Source organism: Helobdella robusta, assembly GCF_000326865.2.
Source record: "Helobdella robusta unplaced genomic scaffold HELROscaffold_100, whole genome shotgun sequence".
NCBI classification, from domain to species: Eukaryota; Metazoa; Annelida; class Clitellata; order Rhynchobdellida; family Glossiphoniidae; genus Helobdella; species Helobdella robusta.
Window position 1 is genome coordinate 92,989 of NW_008703572.1, and position 20,030 is coordinate 113,018.

Here is a 20,030-nt window from a genome sequence, read left to right on the forward strand (position 1 = left end):
ACACTATCAGTATCTGAGTTCATAATTTTAAACAACTTTGCATCATCTGCATACATATACATCGCAATCTAATTTATATCCTGAAACAAATCAAATCATTAACATACATTAAAAACAAAATTGGCCCAAGCACACTACCCTGTGAAACTCCACTCTTTACCTCACAATATTTTGACATACCATCATTCACTCTCACATGAAATGTTCTTCCATTCAAATAATTATAAACCCAAGCAACCAATTTGTCATTCAACCCACATTTATTTAACTTAACCATTAATTTACTATGTGACACTCTATCAAATACCTTTTCAAAATCAGTATATACTGCATTAATCTCATAACTTTTGTTAGTGTAGATAGTTATGTAGAAACCATTCTTCCATTGATGCGATGCATGTAGTAAGGATGTTGATATTTGAAGGAAGATCTTTAATGTTTGATGATATATAGAGTTGAGTGTCGTCTGCATATTCATGGTAACATATGCCATAATTTTCAATGATCCTGCCCTACCGATAGGTGAAATATAAGCTGTAAATAAGAGTTGTCCAAGTACATACCCCTGTGGGACACCATGAAAGAGATGGAGATGTGTGGATATTTAAACAAATTGACTGCGACCAGTTAAGTATGGAGATAGCCAGGAAAGGACGGAACCCTTGACACCAAATACCACTTCCAGGCGACGAAGTAATATATCATGACTGATGATGTCGAAGGCAGCTGCCAGGTCCATTTCATCAAGAATTGTGGTTCTTTATTGTTGCATAAATTAAATACATTATCAAGGATATGAAGTAAAGCCGTTTCAGTAGAATGATTGGTCCGTGAAGCTGATTGTAAAGGTGAATAATTAGGATGTGAAGTGATGTGCGGTTGAATTTTTGTTAAGGCCGCGCGTTCAATGATTTTGGGTATAGGTTTGATATAGGTCGGTAATTTGAGAGATCAGAGTCATCAAGGTTGTGTTTTTTCAAAATTGGTAAGACTTGTGCTGTTTTAAAACTATCGGGAAACTGTTGACTGAAGAAAAGATTCGTGAGATAAGAGATAGCAATAGATATAATGTCGACACATTGGATGAGAACCTGGAAGGGAATGGATCCAGTGTAGAAGTCTTATTGCAAGATGATTTGATGATGTTTTTGATTTCCGCTGGTGTAACAACTTCAAATGAGCTGAATCGATGACTATGATCTTCAATAGCGGTTGGATTTACGTTGACAGAATGTACGAGCTTTTGTTCAATGTTATTATGAATATTGTTTATTTTACTTATGAAAAAATCATTGAAAGAATTAACAAATAATGTTGTTTTAGACTAATTGAGAAGCGAATGCTTTTTGTTAAAAAATAGTAGCTTGTTGAGATTGCGCCATGTAGAGCGCGAATTTTTTGTAGAAGGGAGTTCATTTTGTAGAAGTTCAACTCTTGATTTAAATGAGGTTTAACTATAATTGATAAGAGTCTCCAGCTCAACTTTTTTGCTCAACCAAGGTAAACAGTCAAACAAATTTTAATAGTCATGGAAAAAATTGAAACTAAAATTGATTGTTTCAGTTTCTATTAAATGAAAAATTTCATTGTAAACATTTAGCATGACATATTAAATGTCAAATTTATGATTAGCCTAAAGATTGAAATATTTCTCAGTTCAATAATCAAGTTTAATGTACAGGAACCTTCTAATATAAGGCAAATAAAAATTGTTGATTAACCGAAACTTTATTTTGAAAATATTTTTATCTCATTTTTCTTGAGTATAATTTTTTAAACCTTTTCGGAAATGTGACAATAAGAAATTGTTAAAAAAAATTTAGACGTACAAAAAAAATTGCACAGCTTTGTTAAGCCTCAAAGCCCATTGTAGCAAATTTTTGACTATTATTATTATTATTCGAAAATTTGTATAGCGCTAATTACAAACAAAATGTTTCTCAAAAGCACTGTCTAAAAAAAAACATTCTTTCAAATAAACTGGCGCCATTCCCTTTATACATTTGAACATGATTGTTAATATTTTGAACAAAATTCTTTTTTGACCAACCAGTGCAGTTCTCTGAATATCGGGGTGACATGGTCAAACTTCTTCGCACCAACCACAATCTTAGCTGCCCGATTCTGAATTGACTGAAGCACAGATAACGATTTTTCAGGCAAACCATAAAATAGGCTGTTGCAGTAATCCAGTCTAGAATGAATAAACGAATGCACTAAACTTTGAATAACATCTTTGGTTAAGCTTTTGCGGATTATTTTTAATTTTTGCAGTTGTAGGGTTGCAGTACCAGATAAAAACTTGATATGTTCAGTCATTGCCAGTCTAGAATCAAAAATGACACCCAAGTTTGTAGCTTTGGGAATGAAGTTTATATTTGAGCCCTCAATGATAACTGAATTAATTTTAATTCTAGACAGCTGTTGCCAAGTTCCAACCAGAAGAATTTGCGTCTTACTTTGATTGAGCTTAAGACGATTATTTGCCATCCATTTCTCGATCTCGACCAAACATTTAACAAAACGATCAACTGCAAGATGAAAGTTGCTATAGGATTCTGGCGAATAGCTGAATATCATCTGCAAATGCATGACACTCCAAACCATGTAATCCGATCGCCTCAATAATTTCAGAGGTGTAAAGAATAAACAAGATCGGTCCGAGAACCGAGCCCTGTGGAACACCAAATCTTATCGTTTGAACCGAAGAGGTCTTATTCTTGTAGATTACCTGTTGAGTTCTGTTTGTTAAGTACGACCGAAACCATTGTTCGACAGAGCCAGTTATTCCAAATCTATGATTAAGACGTTTCAGAAGAATGCAATGGTCAACACAGTCAAATGCCGAACTCATACCTAAGAATCCAAGAAGAGATGGTTTACTGTTGTTTATATTTTCATGCAACTTAGATAACACATGCAACAAAGCAGTTTCGGTAGAATGATGTCTTCTATATCCTGACTGATATACCGGTAACAAATTGTTTTTATCTAAGTGTTTCATAAGCTCCTTAGAAACTAATCTTTCAATTAATTTTGACAAGAACGACAGATTTGAAACCGGTCTATAATTATTAAGATCAGAATTGTCTAATTTTTCCTTTTTCAAAAGAGGAGAAATTGTAGCATGCTTTAACATAGCCGGAAACTCACCAGTACGTAAACATAAGTTTATAAGATCAGTCAAATATTTTGAAAACAATCCTACATATTTTTTGAAAAAGTGTGAAGGAACACAATCCAGTGAACATGTTTTAGATGGAGAGTTCAAAACTGCTTCAACAATTTCGCTTTCGTCATAAACAGGAAAAACTGAAAACAAGTTGCTGCAGCAGACACCAGATGAATGATTAAACTTCTCATCATACACCATCGATTCTCGTACATTTTTAATTTTGTCATAGAAGAATGTAGCAAAATCGTTCGCTTCAAAATTGGTAGATGAATTTGAAGTTTTTTCTTTGCACAACAATTTATTTACCACAGTCCAAATTTTTTTAGGATTTTTGTTATTTTCAAAAATGATTTTTTTCCAAAACAAATTTTTTTTCTGGGCGAATAAAATATTTTTTGATCGCAGATCATTTTTCCACACATCCCTATCGTGATGATTTAAAGTCTTTCTGTACTTTCTTTCCATTTTTCTACGGTATGCCTTGGACTTTGAACAATCTCCATCAAACCACGGCGTCAACGAATCATCTCGACTTTCAACCACGTGTTCTGGAGCTATTATGTCCGCAATTCTCTTTAGTTCATTCACAAAAATCTCTACCAGCGTTTCTATATTATCATCTTGGCATGGCCCTCCAATCGGAGATTTCGAAATTAACAATGCGAGATTTTCTTCATTTATGCGTCGCCAGGATCGAACCATTTTTTTACTTCTCGTACCTATAACTTGATTGATTGACAAACAAACCTGGATTAATCCATGATCTGATAACACTCCACTGGGAAAAATCAAACTATTAAAGATAGGAAAAGAGCGAGAAGTAACGATCAAGTCCAAAACACCACCTAATTCATGCGTTGGTTCGTTAATCCTGTTAACCAACTGAAAACAATCGAAAACCTCATTCAGTGAGACTGTGTTTGGATCATCTTTTCTCTCCATATGAACATTAAAATCTCCCGCAACAACGATTTTATCACTTAACAGAGATAAAACTTCTAAAACATTCGCTAGCTCTGAAAAGAACGATGGTGAAGGAGGAACCGATCCAGGTCTATAAATTGATAAAAAAATAAAATCAGATTTGTTTACTCTCAATTTAATTGCAGCAGCTTCAAAAGTTATCACGGCGGGTAACTAAATGACTAGAAAAGTGAATCTAGTTCAATGCCTGCTTGTTTTTTTCAGTTTCTTCCCAAATGCATTTCACACCAAATATTTGTTGTAGAAATAGATTTTTACTAGAGTTCTTTCTATCTGTTCGTTTTAGGAAACATATTCATTGCATTGAGAACAATAATGTCTATGTTTTATATATTCTATGTCCTGTTGTAGCTTTTGTCACCTTTTGATTTTATGATTTTACTAATTTGGTTTACTATATTAAAAAATCTTAATTTATTGTTTTACATAATAGCTGATCCTTTTTAATTTCATGTCATCATTTCTTTCTTCTGGTGTTCTGTCCGACCATAAAACGAAAGTCTTCAGTTCAAATTTAAAAAATCAAAATTAATGGTTTTAATATTTTCATGAGTTTACGTCTTTGCTGTCATAATTTTAATACTTGAGTTGATACATGTAACATCAAACTTTCTTGAATGAATTAATTCATACATCAGCAAATGGAGGAGTGTGGTTTCAACTTGTTGTGCATTGACATTAGAGAACGAGCAAGTGAACTTTTGAGTCTCAACCAAAGATGCAACTCACCATACAGAGACTTCATTCCAGGACACAATTGGTTGGCAGGTTTTCTAAGGAGACACCCAGGTAGATGAATTTGCATATTATATGTCATTAGCTTGTTTTTTTATTACCTGTTGTATTTACTGTGTAAATCAAGTTATAAAAATTTTTGAATTCTCGCTGAAAAAATTACTCTAGTTTTTTTAGTTTAAATATGATGATTAGGACAAAATAATTGATGGTGATGTAAGTTGGCTTAATGGTAATTATTTATAAAAAAAATTTTTCAGGCCTGGAAATTAAGAGAGCATCAAATAGAATTGTACCACCAAGTTCTTCAAAGCTAAAAATTTTACTTAAACGTTTCTTTGAAGTATCTTTAAATGTAAGTCATCGCCTGGCTGAGGTTGTCAATGGGCAATGATGAGTTGAATGATTGAAATTGATCAACATTGATTGCATGACTGCTGGTTGGCCAGTGCCGATGATGCTGATTAGTTGGTTGGCTGCCGTTGCTTTTGATGTTGGCAAAGTGTATTATTACTATATTTTTATTATACTTTTTGGTTACTGATTTGTAGAAATTAATTAAAAAAATAGGCCTACCGTAAAGTATGGGGTGACGACCGACCTTCACGAATATTCACCATGGCTATTGCACAGCTGCAATCCATCCCAAAAGTGAAGATAATAATCACAGCATCGGCAGATGGAACCATTTTGCAACCTTATGTTATTGGTCCCTTCAGCAAATCTATTATAAATCAAATGCAACAGGTCGTTTGTTCGTTCTGATTGTCATAATATGTTAATGGTATGCTAATGATTATTTTTGTCTGTATATTAGTAACCCTGATGGAATTCATTTTTGCTAACAGATATATCCTGGAGCTAACTTTGTTGTGGACAGTAGTGATGTACTTTCCAAAGATAAATTATTGTCATGGTTTCGAGACTACTTTGTTGAAAAGTTCAAGGCAACTTCTTTGCACAAACCTCAGGTGTTGTTTCTAAACCAGCCAATAAGTGAGTCAATGATTGTTGGTATTGAATATAATTTAGAGATGGGCAAACTACGGCCCGCCAAGGCCCACGAGGCTTTGAAAAGTGACGTTTTAAAGCCAAAAAAGGCACAAATGTTAATTTTTCTCCCACTCTGGTGAATATTGAAATATTTGAGAGACTTCCCTTTCTCGGGCAACGTTAGAAAAATTATTTAGGCTCGCTTGCTATATATTCGAAGATTTTGCCCACTCCCATTGGCGGATCTAGACAGCTTTAATGAGTGGGAAAATTTTCAAAAATATTTTACGACCGGGGGATTTTTTTAAAGTTTGCCAAGGGGACCAACTTTTCTGGTAATGTGGTCTAAATTTTGCTTACCATCTTTTTCTAAGTCTATTTGTCCATCTTTTCCGTTAAAAGAGTACTTTTACTAACCTTTAACATAAAAAACGCTCACAACGGGTGATACGCTGGCCCCTCCGCCCTAGATCCGCCACTTCTGATATTATGGTTTGTTTAAAACCAACTACTTTGAATTCAATAGAAATCATTTTGTAACAAAAATAGTAACTTATTATACAAAGTGATAGCATTTGCCATGTGGGTGAAGTCAATAACATTGTTTTTGAAATAACTAAAAGTGTCTAGCTATATGGATTTTAGGATTTGCTAATTTTTCATCTAGTTATTAGCTCAGTGTCATGTATTGCTCAATTATTATATGATAGCCTTGTTCGTTTAGTCTCTGCTGTAAACTCGAACATTATCATAAGCCATGCACGTAAGATGTGGTGCTTCTCAATGCATACATATGTGGTGTAGATGCTGCAGTCCTTGTTTTCACCAAAGTTTAATTATACATATAGAATAGCATGTAAGCAGTTCTGTTTGTCGAAGTTGTCTGATAAAAACCCCCAAATTATTTTATTCATTGATTATTTTTTATATTCTTAAGTTGCCTTTTCAATGTATATATTAGGGAGTATCTCCATCCGATTGGTGGAAATGTCAGCCCATTTCAATGTTCACCTGGTTGGCATGCCGACTAACCTCACCGGTGTATTACAGCCTTTGAACATGTCTTTTATCAACCAACTCGATGACCTAGCACGCAAGCAAAGTAAATGGGTGAAAGAACATGCAGCAGGTGCTAATGAAGTTGTTGGTCAAGATGATTGTACTCTTAGTTGCAACTTGAATGCAGTGCAAATAGCTCAGGTTAAATTGAAATGTAATTAATGCTTTACTACATTGAATTCAATGTCATCTAGATTTTTTTCTTCAAATTAGCCATTTATTTTTTGTATCAAATATTTTTTTAAAATAACGTTAATTTAATTATTAATGTAAAATGAATTGATCATTTTATAGTATTCAGGGCCATTGAAATATAATGTAACATAAAAAAAAACAAATTTCTTTCCCCTTCTGTAACACTTCGGTAACAAAAGACTTGATCCCTTCCCCTCTGTTGTGTTATGCGACTTGAAATTTTTCTCATATAAAGAACAACTATTTTTAAAAAACTATATATATATATATATATATATATATATATATATATATATATATATATATATATATATATATACATATATACACTACATACATATATATAAACCACATATGTATATATATGTAGATAGATAGATAGATAGATAGATAGATAGATAGATAGATAGATAGATAGATAGATAGATAGATAGATAGATAGATAGATAGATATTCCATGGATGGTTTAATTTTAAAAACTTCTCATGTTTTCTTTTTTCTTGAAAAAGGTTTTTTGCTATTATGTAAAATTTGTTACATTAGAAATCAGCCCAGCTCCTGCAACACTCAGCAACAAAACCTTAAGTCTCTTCTCTGTTGGAGCATGCAATGCTTACTCCACTCCTTGATTGAATTTTCATCTATTATTCATGTCTTAAAAGTGTTTTTATTGATTTCTGTCATTTTTAATAAATGTGTTCAATTTCAATCTAGTGTATTGAATTAATTTGATTGAACAGGTTTTGAAGCGAGTTTTTGACAGAAATACAGCTCTCTCTGATGAAGTCCGTCAAAATTTCCATAACTGTGGTCTCTATCCACTGAGTAGTCGAGCTATTTCTGCTGAAAAACTCAACTCTCTTTCTATGAGTACAAATGGTCTCTTAGATGATTCATGCGGCAATTACAATGATCATTTTGGTGAAATTACAGATAATAGTCCTTCAAAATTTGGATCAGGATACAAAAATGGAGCTTGTATAGGAACTAGATCAGGTAGTGTTTACATCACTGAGGATAATAGGCAGTTGAATTTGGGACAAGATAGAAGAGAAGAGGTAATTGGATATATACTATATAGTGGTTTTTAATGTATGTTATTTTGCATTCTTGTTAGATACATCGCACATATCAATTATCTTTTGTTTCAAAAGTTTCAGTGAATGCAACACATTTGAAATGCTCAAGTTATTTGCGGCTATCAAAACAGCTTAAAAGTTAATAACTTAAAAGTTTCACTTGCAGCTTATTTTTTAAAAATTTGTTTATTTTATTGTTAGAACTACTGGAACATTTTACTAAATCCAAGGTATCAAAATTGGATGAAAATTTTTTCGACTCCGACTCCTTGATTGAAAATTTTTCTACTCTGGGTAAAAATTTCTGACTGAACAAATTTTTTGGGAGTTCCAGCTTCCTGAAAACTTGTTCAACTTTTGTTTTAAAATTTCACTTAAATACCACTACTTGATAAAAGATACTTCCAAAGACATTTCAAATCAATCAAATTATAATAAAAATTAATATTATAATTTTTTGCATACTTGTACATGTTTATTGTTTGTGGCAGTACTCAATATAGCGTTCATAATAGCTATGATGTAATTTACACAGCTGGCAGATTTCATAACAGCATTAATAGAAGAAAACATTTTCACATCTGTCGTGTTGGTAAAAGTTATTGAATTAAATATAATATCTTCATGATTTTTTTCATTCCGGGCTGTATGTGACGTGATTAAAACAATTGAAAAAAAAATATATGAACATCAGATACTTTAGTTGGAATTAGAAGAATTGGAAACTGTTGAATACAATTTTTGAAGCGTTATAAATTAAACAATGAAACATCAAAATCAAAACAATAAGAATGCAAATTTCTGCTACAATTTTATGAAATTGAAGCAAAACAATCATTCCATGACATTGCTTATTTGTTTTTAAATGTAGAGATTATTAAAAATAATATTTCCATATACAGCTAAAATATAGAAAATTGTCTTTGCACAAGGTTAAACATCAACCTGCGTATTATATGAGGCTAAACTTTAACCAGATATGTGTATTATAATGATATCAACATTATTTTGAAATTGACTGAAAATTTAAACACAATTTTCAAATTTAAATTATAGAGCCATCATTTTCTTTTAAAATGGTAGTACAACGCGTTTGTTGGCATCTATTCTTATCAATCAGTATTAAAGATGATTGCCTATCGCTATCTTCTAAAAACACGAGTTTAAAAAAAACTTTTTCAATTGCTTAAAAATCCGACTCGGGCCAAATACCTTGACTGACTTATGACTCCCTGTTAAAGTGGAAAGCACTAATGAACTAAACATAACATGTTGAATATCACTGCTATTCAGGACCATGGTCTTCATCTATTGTCAGAACTTTCAACTGCAGTTCGAACTACCCCTACTACTCCACCAGTTGCTAAGTGTTACGTTACATCTCAACTGCACCCCATATCTAGGCATCCATCTGTCAACCGTGGAAAAGTGAATGAGAAGAGATGCAGCGAAGGTGAGTGAGCCACTTTATATCTATAAACATAAGTGTGTTTTATACATGGTTGCGTTGTGACTCGTCTTCATTTGCTGCATATTTGTTTTGCCTATATCAGAGGTTGGCAAACTTCATCCAGTCAGTCTATTTCCTGTGGCCTACGAACATTATATATAGTTCAATTGTACTTACAAAAAAATATTTGGCATTTTTTTACATCACAATTTTGAGCATTTTTCTGATAGCTAGAATTTTGTCATTTTATTACCTTTTCCTTGTCTGAACTCATTTAAGAAACTTGGTTGTTAAAATTTTCAGTTATTGATTCTGTATACTTTTCTGAACAAACATTTTTTGCTTGGGTATAAATAAGTCTAAAGTAGGTCAATGTTAAACACTTGCATTATAAGTGATATAATTTTATTGAGTTTAAGATTAGCCACAAACTATTTTAAGAAATTTGTTAAAGTAACTCTTTTCAAAACTGATGTGAAAAAATTTAGTTTTTTTTAAACATTCTTTTTATAATATTGATTAGTAAACTTGGGTGTATTCCTTATTAATGCATACTAATATTTATTGTTCCTCCCAAAATGGTATAATTGTCGATGTGGTCCTCAAAAGGAAAAGTTTGCCCACCTCTGACATTGGCCTATATTAAAAATTGACATTTTTATTACTATTTGCATGAATGTAGGTGAGAATAACAGTGTGAATTACAGCAACATCCCCAAGCAATCTCAGCGCACCAAGCGATTAGCAGCAGGAGCTTCAGAAAAACTGATGAAAAGAATTCTGAAACGTGACGCCAATGACGAGGATGATAATGATTATGAAACTGAAGATGGGTGCGAGGATGGCCCTGCAGAGGAAGATGCTGACGATGGCTACTCCCTGAACAACCACCCAGTCGACAGAAAAAGAAGAAAGAAAGATAACAACGTCTATCACTCCAATTATGATACCGTTGATAATGGTATGTGTGATAATGACAATTCAATGAGTGAAGATGAGAGTGAGGCAGACGAGGAGGAGGAGGAAGAGGAAGGATGCTCTAGAACAAGACCAGTTGATGATAAATATCTTTTAAGAAGGCTTAATGCTTTGACGCTAGCGGAAGTTGAAATGATTAGCAATTATAATGAAGATTTTCATACCAACGACCATCACCATAATCACTTTGACAGCACTTACAATTATGCATCACACAAACAACAAAGCCACCATTCTCGACATTTTGTAGCTGCTGGTACTAGATCAAAACATCACTCACATCGTTTGAAAGAGAACACAACCATATCTGGAGGTTTGCACATCAGTGCTGGCAATGAAGCCGAAATAATTTCTCAGGCCGTTGAAAGCATTTTACCTTCAGTTCACTATGAAATTAACAATGATAATAATGGTAATATAATATATGATGACAATATTATCTATCAAACAAACGGTGACAGTGGGTCTAATTTTATAAAAATTGATGGAAAATTATTTGAAAATCTAAATCCTCTCTCCAACGTAAAAATGCCTCCTTTGCTAACAACGTTATCTAAAACTCCAAAACTGAAATATTCTTTAAAAAAACCACTTAATCAACATAAACAACAACAAATTTGCATACATAAAAATGAAGAAAATAATATACTATCAGAAGAAATTCCTATTCAAATTCATAATATTATTTGTACTGATGCTGATGGTTTTTCACAAGCTTCTACAGCAACTATTTATTACAATGAAAATGAGAATCCTGCAACAATCATTACACAGCCAAATGAATTTTATGCTAAGACTATGCAGGGACAAGATGATGGGGCAAACAATTTAGCATTTCCGGTCAAATCTGAATCAACTAGCTCAAATGGTCAAACAAATTTGGATCTTGTACATGTTGCAGTTGATGAAAGATTGCTGAGTGACGTTATTAGAAATGTGAATGTTGAAATGTCAGAGGTTTCAATGTTAGACCATTGCACTAAGAATGAGAACCGAATTTGTGATCTAAATAATGACATTAATAATGCTAAAGATGATTGTGTTGATGATTCCACAAACTCTGCAGAAAAAGAAGACTCAACATCAACTTTTAAAAATAGCCCCGTAACATCAACAACAACGTCTACATTATCGACATTAACAACATCAACGCCAGCGTCTGTTGTGATGTTGACCTCGTCATCACATTCAGTTACAGTCCTCCAATCCTGCTCTCCAACAATTCAAACCCCGTCGACTATATTATCTCCGTTCTCGCATTCGCCAGCGTCGCATTCAACATCACCATCATCGTTAATATCAACCATGTCTCAGCTTACACCAACAGCAAATAACACAAAAGCAACAACCAAAAATACCACTGAATCATCGGCAACAGTACTCGTACAGCTGGGGGACGAGACATACGACTTGAATACAAAAGTTAGAATGATGAAAAGTATAAAAATTGGTGGTCAACAAGTTGAGATCATCAGAGTTGTATCATTAAAAGAAGCATTACATGATTCAAATATCAATGATCCCGACCTTGTTGATTATTCTCTACAACTTCTTGATTGACTGATGCTGCCGCTAGTTTTTTTTATAATTTTAATTTAATTTCTGTTATCTTGGTCATGGCAGTGATAATAAATAATAATAATAATAATAATGTTTTCCGATAATATAGATGTAATATAATAATAAATATATTGTTTATGTATGATTGTTTTCGACACACCAACTATATTAATGCCAGTTGTGTTTTTGCTACTAAATCAGTATGCACCGACATTTTGAACAAATAAAATATTTCCAAAATTAGTTCTTTTTTGCTAATCTATAAAAAAAAGATGCTTTTGACATTGTATTTATTTGTCGTTGTAACGGCCATGACTTGCGGAATCTGCTTACGGTTCAGCCTGTAACATCAACATTTGTTGTATGAAAAATGAGTTGTTACGACGACGACTACTGACATGATTCCACAACCGATCAGCACTGTTTTTATACAGTAAATTTAAAATGTTGATTCCAAAATAAAATAGGTTAACTCACTAATTGAAATAATTAAACAACAGGCGCTAATTGTTATAAATATAAAAATTTCTGGAAGTTCGTGAAAAAATATAGCTTTCTAATTAAATGAATTTGGTTATTAGGGGAAACGGCTTTCAGTAAAAAATATATAAGTTTGTGCCAGGCACTCGGGTTCGCCGCATAGGTATTTTATAGTATGTACATTTTGAGTAAATGGCCAAGACACCGTAAATAAGCCTTTTCACCTTTAATATGTAGGTGCGTACAATAAATCATTAAATTTTAAATTACATTAAATTAAAGATTAGATCAACTTAATATATGGAACCCAAAACTTATGATGATGTTAGTGGCGGTATTTATCTACTAACAAAAATTTGTCAAAATTCAAATTTAAAAAATTTTTATATTCCGTTAATATTTAACTTTTTTTCATTCCATGGATTTGCATATTATTTTATTGTTTGTGCTTCTGTGGCCTGGTGCACGTACATTCGTTCATTCATTCATTCAATGATCCTCTGTAATCCCTTAAGGGACCGTTGAGGCCGATGGTATTCTTCTATCTCTCCAAAATCCTTTTCTTTCCCTCGCCATCTTCATTGAGCTCAATGTTCCAACCCCCGTCCATTCCGTGATATCATCCATCCACTTCCTCACAGGTCTTCCAACTTTTTTCTTCCAGTTCCTCTTTCTCATCAGTACTTTTTTGATCAGTCTGTCGTCTGTCATTCTGCAGATGTGCCCAAAGATACCCAGCTTTTTTTCCTTGACACTTTCATACACAGTTTTTTGTCTTCCAAGTTGTTTTCTTATGGAATCGTTTCTTATCTTTTGTCTCCAACTGATTCCCAGCAACTTTCTATAACAATGCATCTCGAATGCTTCCAGTTTGTCTTTGTCTCTTTTCTTCAACGTACAAGCCTCACATGCATACATCAATGTAGAAAACACACACGCTTCTACGATCTTTACCTTTGTTTTTGTAGATACATTACCGTTTTTCCATATTACTTTCAAAAATGCAAACATTCCTCTCGCGATTGCTATTCTTCTATCAATTTCTTTCGAACAATTATTGTCATCAGTTATGAGGCTGCCCAGATATATAAATTGGTCCACTTGTTCGAGCTTTTCTGCTCCTATCTGGAATTCATCATTGTTTCCACCTGCTTCCGAAATCATTATCTTTGTCTTACTGCTGTTGATGTGTAGTCCATGGTTTCTTCCACCATCGTACGTCAACTCGATCAGTTTATGTAGACCTTCTGCACTAGATGCTAGCAGATCTATATCATCTGCAAACCTGAGGTCCCTTATCACTCTGCCTCCAATGTCGATTCCCTCAATATCTGCATTCTCCATTTTTTCCAAGGCTCTTTCAAACAGTTCTAAGAACGGTAATAGTGATATTGGATCTCCTTGTCTACTTCCTATGCTCGCTTTGATCCAGTCTCCCAGCTCTGTACCTACCTTTACCGCCATTGTTGACTCCTCATAAAGCCCTTTCAACACCCTTACCATTTTTGTTGACACTCCCATACTTTCCAAAGCTGCCCACAAACCTTCGTGCCAGACTGAATCAAACGCCTTCTTAAAATCCACAAAACAATGAAAAGTTGTTTGACCTCTGCTTCCTGCATCTTCCAACAATAGTCTCAACATCAGGATTTGCTGGACTGTACTTCTGTCCTTTCTGAAACCTGCCTGCTCCTCTCCTAAATGCTGCTCTATGTCTTTCTCCAATCGTTCTTTCAAGATCGTCAGCATGATCTTGCACATATGAGGGATCAGTGCTATTGATCTGTAGTTGTTGCAGTCTTTCAGGTCTCCTTTTTTGGCAACATGATCAAGATTGATTTACACCAATCTTCTGGCCATTTTCCACTGTCCCAGATTTCTTGGCAGATTTTGTGAATTTCATTACATACAATTGGTCCTCCCGCTTTGATCAGCTCTATGGGAATTCCGTCTCTCCCTGTGCTCTTGTTGTTCCTCATTGTCTTCATTGCTTTTATTACTTCCTCCAATGTTATTTCTGTTTCTTCCTCATTGACTACTTTTCTTTCTTTTAAAGCCTGTAACACCTCCTTTGTATACGTGTTTTTATCTGTGAACAGGTCCTTGATATATTCCGACTATCTATCTTTGATTTGTTGGCCTTCAGTTAGAACATTTCCATCCTTGTCTTTAATAATCCTTGACGTATTCTTCAGTTTTCCTTTTAACTGTCTGACTAGCTGATACGCCTCTCTTGTTTTTTGTTTTGTCCAACTAGTGCTTTTACCCTTTCGCATCTATTGTTTATCCATCTTCTTTTATCTGCTCTAGCACTTTTCTTTATTTTGCAACACAGTTGTTTATATTTCATCTCATTTTCGTTGTTTTGTCTTTTTGTTGCTTTCAACTGTCTTCTTTCCTCTACGAGTTTCCAAGTTTCATCACTTATCCAGGGTTTTATTATGTTTTTCCTTACTTCGCATTTTTCGGCTGCAGTCTCAAGCACTTTCTCCAAGTTACTGACTCTTGTTTTCATATCGTACTTTGTTTTTGTATCCAATTTGTTTTCTATTACATTTCTGATGTCTTTCAACTTCTCTTTTATCATTTCTGTGCTATATTTCACTCTTTTGATATTTTCGCCTGACTTTAGTCTCTTCGTTTTTTTCATCTTGACGTTGCATAACACTAGACGATGATCTGATCCAATCTCTGCACTTGGAAAAGCACGGCACTGAGTAACAAATTTCATCCATTTCTGTTCTATCAAAATCAAATCTATCATGTTCGTTGTTTTTCCTTCTGGTGATTCCCATGTCCATTTTTTTGTATTTTGTGTTTTTGTATTTGTTATATACATTTTTTGGTCCTTTGCAAATTCCAGCAGTCTTTCTCCTCTATTATTTCTGTTTCCTACACCGTATTTTCCCATGACTTCTTCAAAACCAATATTGTCTCTTCCGATCTTTGCGTTCCAATCTCCGGTGATTATCTTAACATCTTTCTTTTGTTTGGCAGTACATTCATTGTTTGCTCCAGTTGATCGTAGAATGCCTCGATTTCTGCATCCGAGTGATCCATTGTTGGAGCATAGGCCACTACCACATCAATGTCTCTCGGGTATCCTTTAAACCTCGCATACATCATTCTTTCATTCACTGGATTGTACTCCAACAGTGCTTTTTTTGCTTTTTCGCCAATAACCATTCCAACTCCATAGACGTGCTCCCTCTCTGTTCCAGACCATAATATCTTCCCACCTTCCATTTCTCCACCTTCTGTCCATCGGACCTCGCACAGACCAACCACATCATATCTGAATCGTTCAAGTTCTTTCTTCATCAACGCGTAAGCCCCTGTCTGCCACAATGACCTGACATTCCAAACTCCAACTGTCAACCCCATCTTCAGTCTATCTTTCTGGGACTCAGTAGCATACTTTACACTGCAGCCTCTAGTCCCCAAAGCTGCAGCGCGGACCTTGTTCACCGGACGACGTCCGAGCCGGTATATGCATACTTTTTTTGGACTACCATCGTGTTATTAGCGTTTTTACGACAGTGTAGCAAGCTCCTGTCAACCATTCCTTTCTATCCGGTGCACGTACAGCCAGGCTGATCTGAGACCGTCGTGCTTGGCAGACCTCCCCCTGCCTCTCCTTGGTAATAACAGTTTAGACATGCCGAAAAAATTATATTCAGTTCATATTTATATATGATCCAGTTATTATTTTTGTTTTTATATAATTATATTTATTTAGTTTATTCTAAGATGAAGATATAATGTATATGTATTCAATTTTAATGGAGTCACGTTTTATCATATATTATCATATATACGTTTTATATATCATTTAACATATTCTATTTTATATATATGGAAAGTTTAAATAAATTTTTAAAGAGCTCTTGTGGTTCTTTTTTCCAAATTGTAATGGCTAAAAGGAAACTTATCAATAGTGATCCCGAGGAGCTGAAGAGGTTGGTAAGTCTTTATTTCTCAGGCGATCAGGTGATATGTAAATTTTATTTCGTTAAAAAGTAAAATAAGAACAGAACATTCTCTGCATTTTGCATAATGCTCACCAAGTTTCTTCAAAGTTTCATCCGCACCATACACGGTGCACTAAATTTATTTGCCGTTTTTCTGCTTTGTGCACGTTGTGCGCAAATTTGTTTATTTTTTATACGACACGCCTTGTTTACATTTCTAGTTTCGTTCACGTTACAATGAATTATAAATTGGTATGGCATGCATCATATCGTTTATTTCATTTATATTTGAAATTTTATTTGCCAGAGGCTTCTTGAATGCAACTATTAAATTAAAATTTACTTACATTATATTATATTATAAATAAATTATCTATTATAATTATTTATATTATATTACAATTACATTTACAAATAAAATCAATGATTTTTAATTTTAATAATTAAAGGACCATATTAGCATTACTGTTTGATTATGAATATAACAATGCTATTGTATTGTTATTATATTGTGTGTCATTAATTTTGTTAAAAACTTATAAAAATATTTATATTAAAATATATATTATAATTAATATATTATATTATATTATATTTATATTACAAAGGCAAATGCAAAAATAAAGGCATTTATAGTGAAAGTAAAAAAGTATTACAAATTAACATGAAAGGTATACAAAAAAAGAGTTCAACTCTTAATTCTTAATGGATGTACCTGAACAAGAAATTAAACAATAAAACATATAACATATAATACTTAAAATCATATTTTTTATTACTTATAAAGATGTTTGAAATTAAATTATGCAGAGTATTGGTAATAAATCTGGCAGCCTAAAGATGTGTTTCTTGCTTCTGAGATTAACATTATAACTGGCAACATTATTGAATTACAATAATCAAGTTTGGATAGTAACAAAGTGCCAGATTCATAGCCAAATTGATTGATAGCAACTGTCTGATGTGACATATTTCCTTAATAAGATAATTACAAGCCTTTGCGATAGATGAAATGAGATTTGAAAACGCTGATGCCCTTGATTTCATCAGGTGTGACATCATGGTAATGATGAAGAGCCTGAAGCGAAGATGATTGCAGGCTGAGGTAGTAACATGATCTAAACCTCATCACCTGTCATTAGATAAGAGGTTATAGGAATCTAGGTTTTTGCGGAAAACCATTGTTTTTAATGGCGCATGTATATCAAGTGTTTGAGTAACTATTGATGTCCTGGTTATGACATTAAACTGACCCTCACTGCCTTGTGAGTGATGTTGGATCATCAAAGGCTAGGCCCACCGCTTATAACTGTGGTTGCGTAAGGAAGGGCGTCCTGTGTAAAAACTAGCCAAATAATAATGCTTATGATGATGACGGAAAAAACAATGGCCCTCAGTATCCGGCAGAAGAGGGTGCGAAGAATCTCCGGAGACCCAGTTCATGGGGTTGTGGTGCAAGGCCCTGTGGATGGTCTGGCTACTGGCACCCCTCTCTATAGTGTGGCGGTGCAAGGCACTATAGATGGAAGGACTACTTGTAGACCAAGGGGTTGGAGGTTTGGTACCTGGAATGTAGGCACGTTGACAGGAAGAAGTTTGGAAGTGGTGGAGGAGCTGCAGAGGAGAATGGTTGACGTGGCTGCATTACAGGAGGTTAGATGGAAGGGTGAGGGTACAAGGTTTGTGGGGGCTAAAGGTGGAAGATATAAGTTGTGGTGGAAGGGGGATGATGGTACGGGAGGAGTTGGTGTGATGGTAAAAGAAGAGTTGGTGGAGAAGGTGTTGGAAGTGAGGCGGAGAAGCAATGGGGTAATTGTGGTGGTGATGGTGTTTGGAAAAGTAATAGTGAGGGTGATATCAGGATATGCTCCGCAGCAAAGTAGGAAGGAAGAGGAGAAGGATAGGTTTTATGATGATGTTTCTGACGAGATTGGGCAGGCGGGGTTGAATGAGTTTGTGGTGCTGTTGGGTGATTTGAATGGTCATGTGGGGGCGGATGCAGACGGATATGATGGTGTACATGGGGGATGGGGATATGGTATACGGAATGAGGAAGGGCGTAGAGTGTTGGAGTTAGCGGATGCACACAGCATGGTGGTTGGGAACACTTGGTTCACAAGGGAACCAGCGCGATTGATTACTTATAGGTCAGGGGAACATAGATCGATGATCGACTATATATTGGTAAGGGCCAAACATAGGAAGTATGTGAAGAATGTGAAGGCGATACCTGGTATGTTGCAGCATAGTATGGTTGTGATGAATGTGACATCAAAAGAAATGGGGAGGAGGAAGAAAGATAAGTTTGTGGCAAAGAGAAAGACATGGAAGTTGCAGGATGCAGAGGTGAGGAAGGCATTTGAAGTGAAGGTGGCTGAAAATTGGGAGAGTGGTAAGGATGGAGATGTTTGGGAGAGATACAGGGACTGTGTGTTGGCTACGGCAGATAAAGTATGTGGATGGACGAAAGGAAAGTGTAGGCATGGTGAGACGTGGTGGTGGGATGAAGATATAAGGAGGGTTTTGGAAGTCAAGAAGGAGAGGTTTAGGGTATGGAGAAGAGACATGACGGAGGAAACGGAGTCTGAGTATAGGAAGGCTAAGAAGATTGCAAAACAGGCAGTGGCAACTGCAATGACGAAAGCATCAGATAGGTTAATGAAGGAAATGAAATTTGATGTGAGTTCGAGGAAAATGTTCAAAGTAGCAAAGCAGTCAATGAGGGATAGGAAAGATGTTATAGGGAATGGATGTGTTTGGGATGGATCTGGCAAGTTGTGCATAGATGAGGAGGAAAAAGCTCAGGTGTGGAAAGCTCATATGGAAAGGTTGATGAATGAAGAGAATGAGTAGGATGGAGATGTGGAATCCGCGGTCACACACGGACCTATAGAGAAGGTGACGATGGAGGAAGTAGAGAAAGCAGTTAGAGAAATGAAACTAGGTAAGGCGACAGGGGTTTCGGAAGTGGCGGCTGAACATATTAAAGCGAGTGGGGTGATAGGAATTGAAGTTTTGATGAGAATTGCTAACAGTATGTTTGATGATGAAGGTATACCTGAGGATTGGCGACACAGTGTGTTGGTGCCGTTGTATAAGGGCAAAGGAGATGTGAGAGATTGTGGGTCATACAGGGGTGTGGAATTACTAGAGCACGGAATGAAGGTAGTGGAGAGGGTGCTTGAGAGGAGGTTGAGAAGTATGGTGACAGTTAATGAAATGCAGTGTGGGTTTATGCCTGGTAGGGGAACGGTGGATGCGTTGTTCATGGCGAGAATGTTGCAGGAGAATTATAGAAAGAAGAAACGAAGATTGTACATGTGTTTTGTGGATCTAGAAAAGGCTTTTGATCGAGTACCGAGGAAGGTCAT

General features: G+C 34.9%; 4 protein-coding genes across 4 annotated transcripts in view; 2 read left to right on the forward strand and 2 right to left on the reverse strand.

Moving 5' to 3' along the window:
* Positions 1 to 604: 604 nt before the first annotated feature.
* Positions 605 to 4,117, reverse strand: HELRODRAFT_183145 (hypothetical protein; the record flags this gene model as incomplete). The annotated part of the gene is made up of 3 exons (XM_009012184.1): positions 605 to 758; positions 1,092 to 1,240; positions 3,923 to 4,117. The coding sequence occupies 3 exons, from the start codon at positions 4,115 to 4,117 to the stop codon at positions 605 to 607; spliced, it is 498 nt and encodes a 165-aa protein (XP_009010432.1).
* Positions 4,118 to 4,800: 683 nt separating this feature from the next.
* HELRODRAFT_183146 (hypothetical protein) lies at positions 4,801 to 12,208 on the forward strand (the record flags this gene model as incomplete). The annotated part of the gene is made up of 8 exons (XM_009012185.1): positions 4,801 to 4,948; positions 5,155 to 5,249; positions 5,465 to 5,641; positions 5,743 to 5,971; positions 6,849 to 7,087; positions 7,882 to 8,199; positions 9,514 to 9,673; positions 10,353 to 12,208. The coding sequence occupies 8 exons, from the start codon at positions 4,801 to 4,803 to the stop codon at positions 12,206 to 12,208; spliced, it is 3,222 nt and encodes a 1,073-aa protein (XP_009010433.1).
* Positions 12,209 to 15,655: 3,447 nt separating this feature from the next.
* On the reverse strand, positions 15,656 to 16,348 carry HELRODRAFT_183147 (hypothetical protein; the record flags this gene model as incomplete). The annotated part of the gene is made up of 2 exons (XM_009012186.1): positions 15,656 to 16,196; positions 16,275 to 16,348. The coding sequence occupies 2 exons, from the start codon at positions 16,346 to 16,348 to the stop codon at positions 15,656 to 15,658; spliced, it is 615 nt and encodes a 204-aa protein (XP_009010434.1).
* A 1,697-nt stretch (positions 16,349 to 18,045) lies between these two features.
* The window catches only part of HELRODRAFT_183148 (hypothetical protein), a gene marked incomplete at both ends in the record, with an annotated part of 3,830 nt that continues 1,845 nt past the window's right edge, over positions 18,046 to 20,030 (forward strand). Inside the window, one exon of the mRNA XM_009012187.1 lies at positions 18,046 to 18,962. Coding sequence (XP_009010435.1) covers positions 18,046 to 18,962 — 917 coding nt within the window. The remainder of the gene's footprint in view (positions 18,963 to 20,030) is intronic.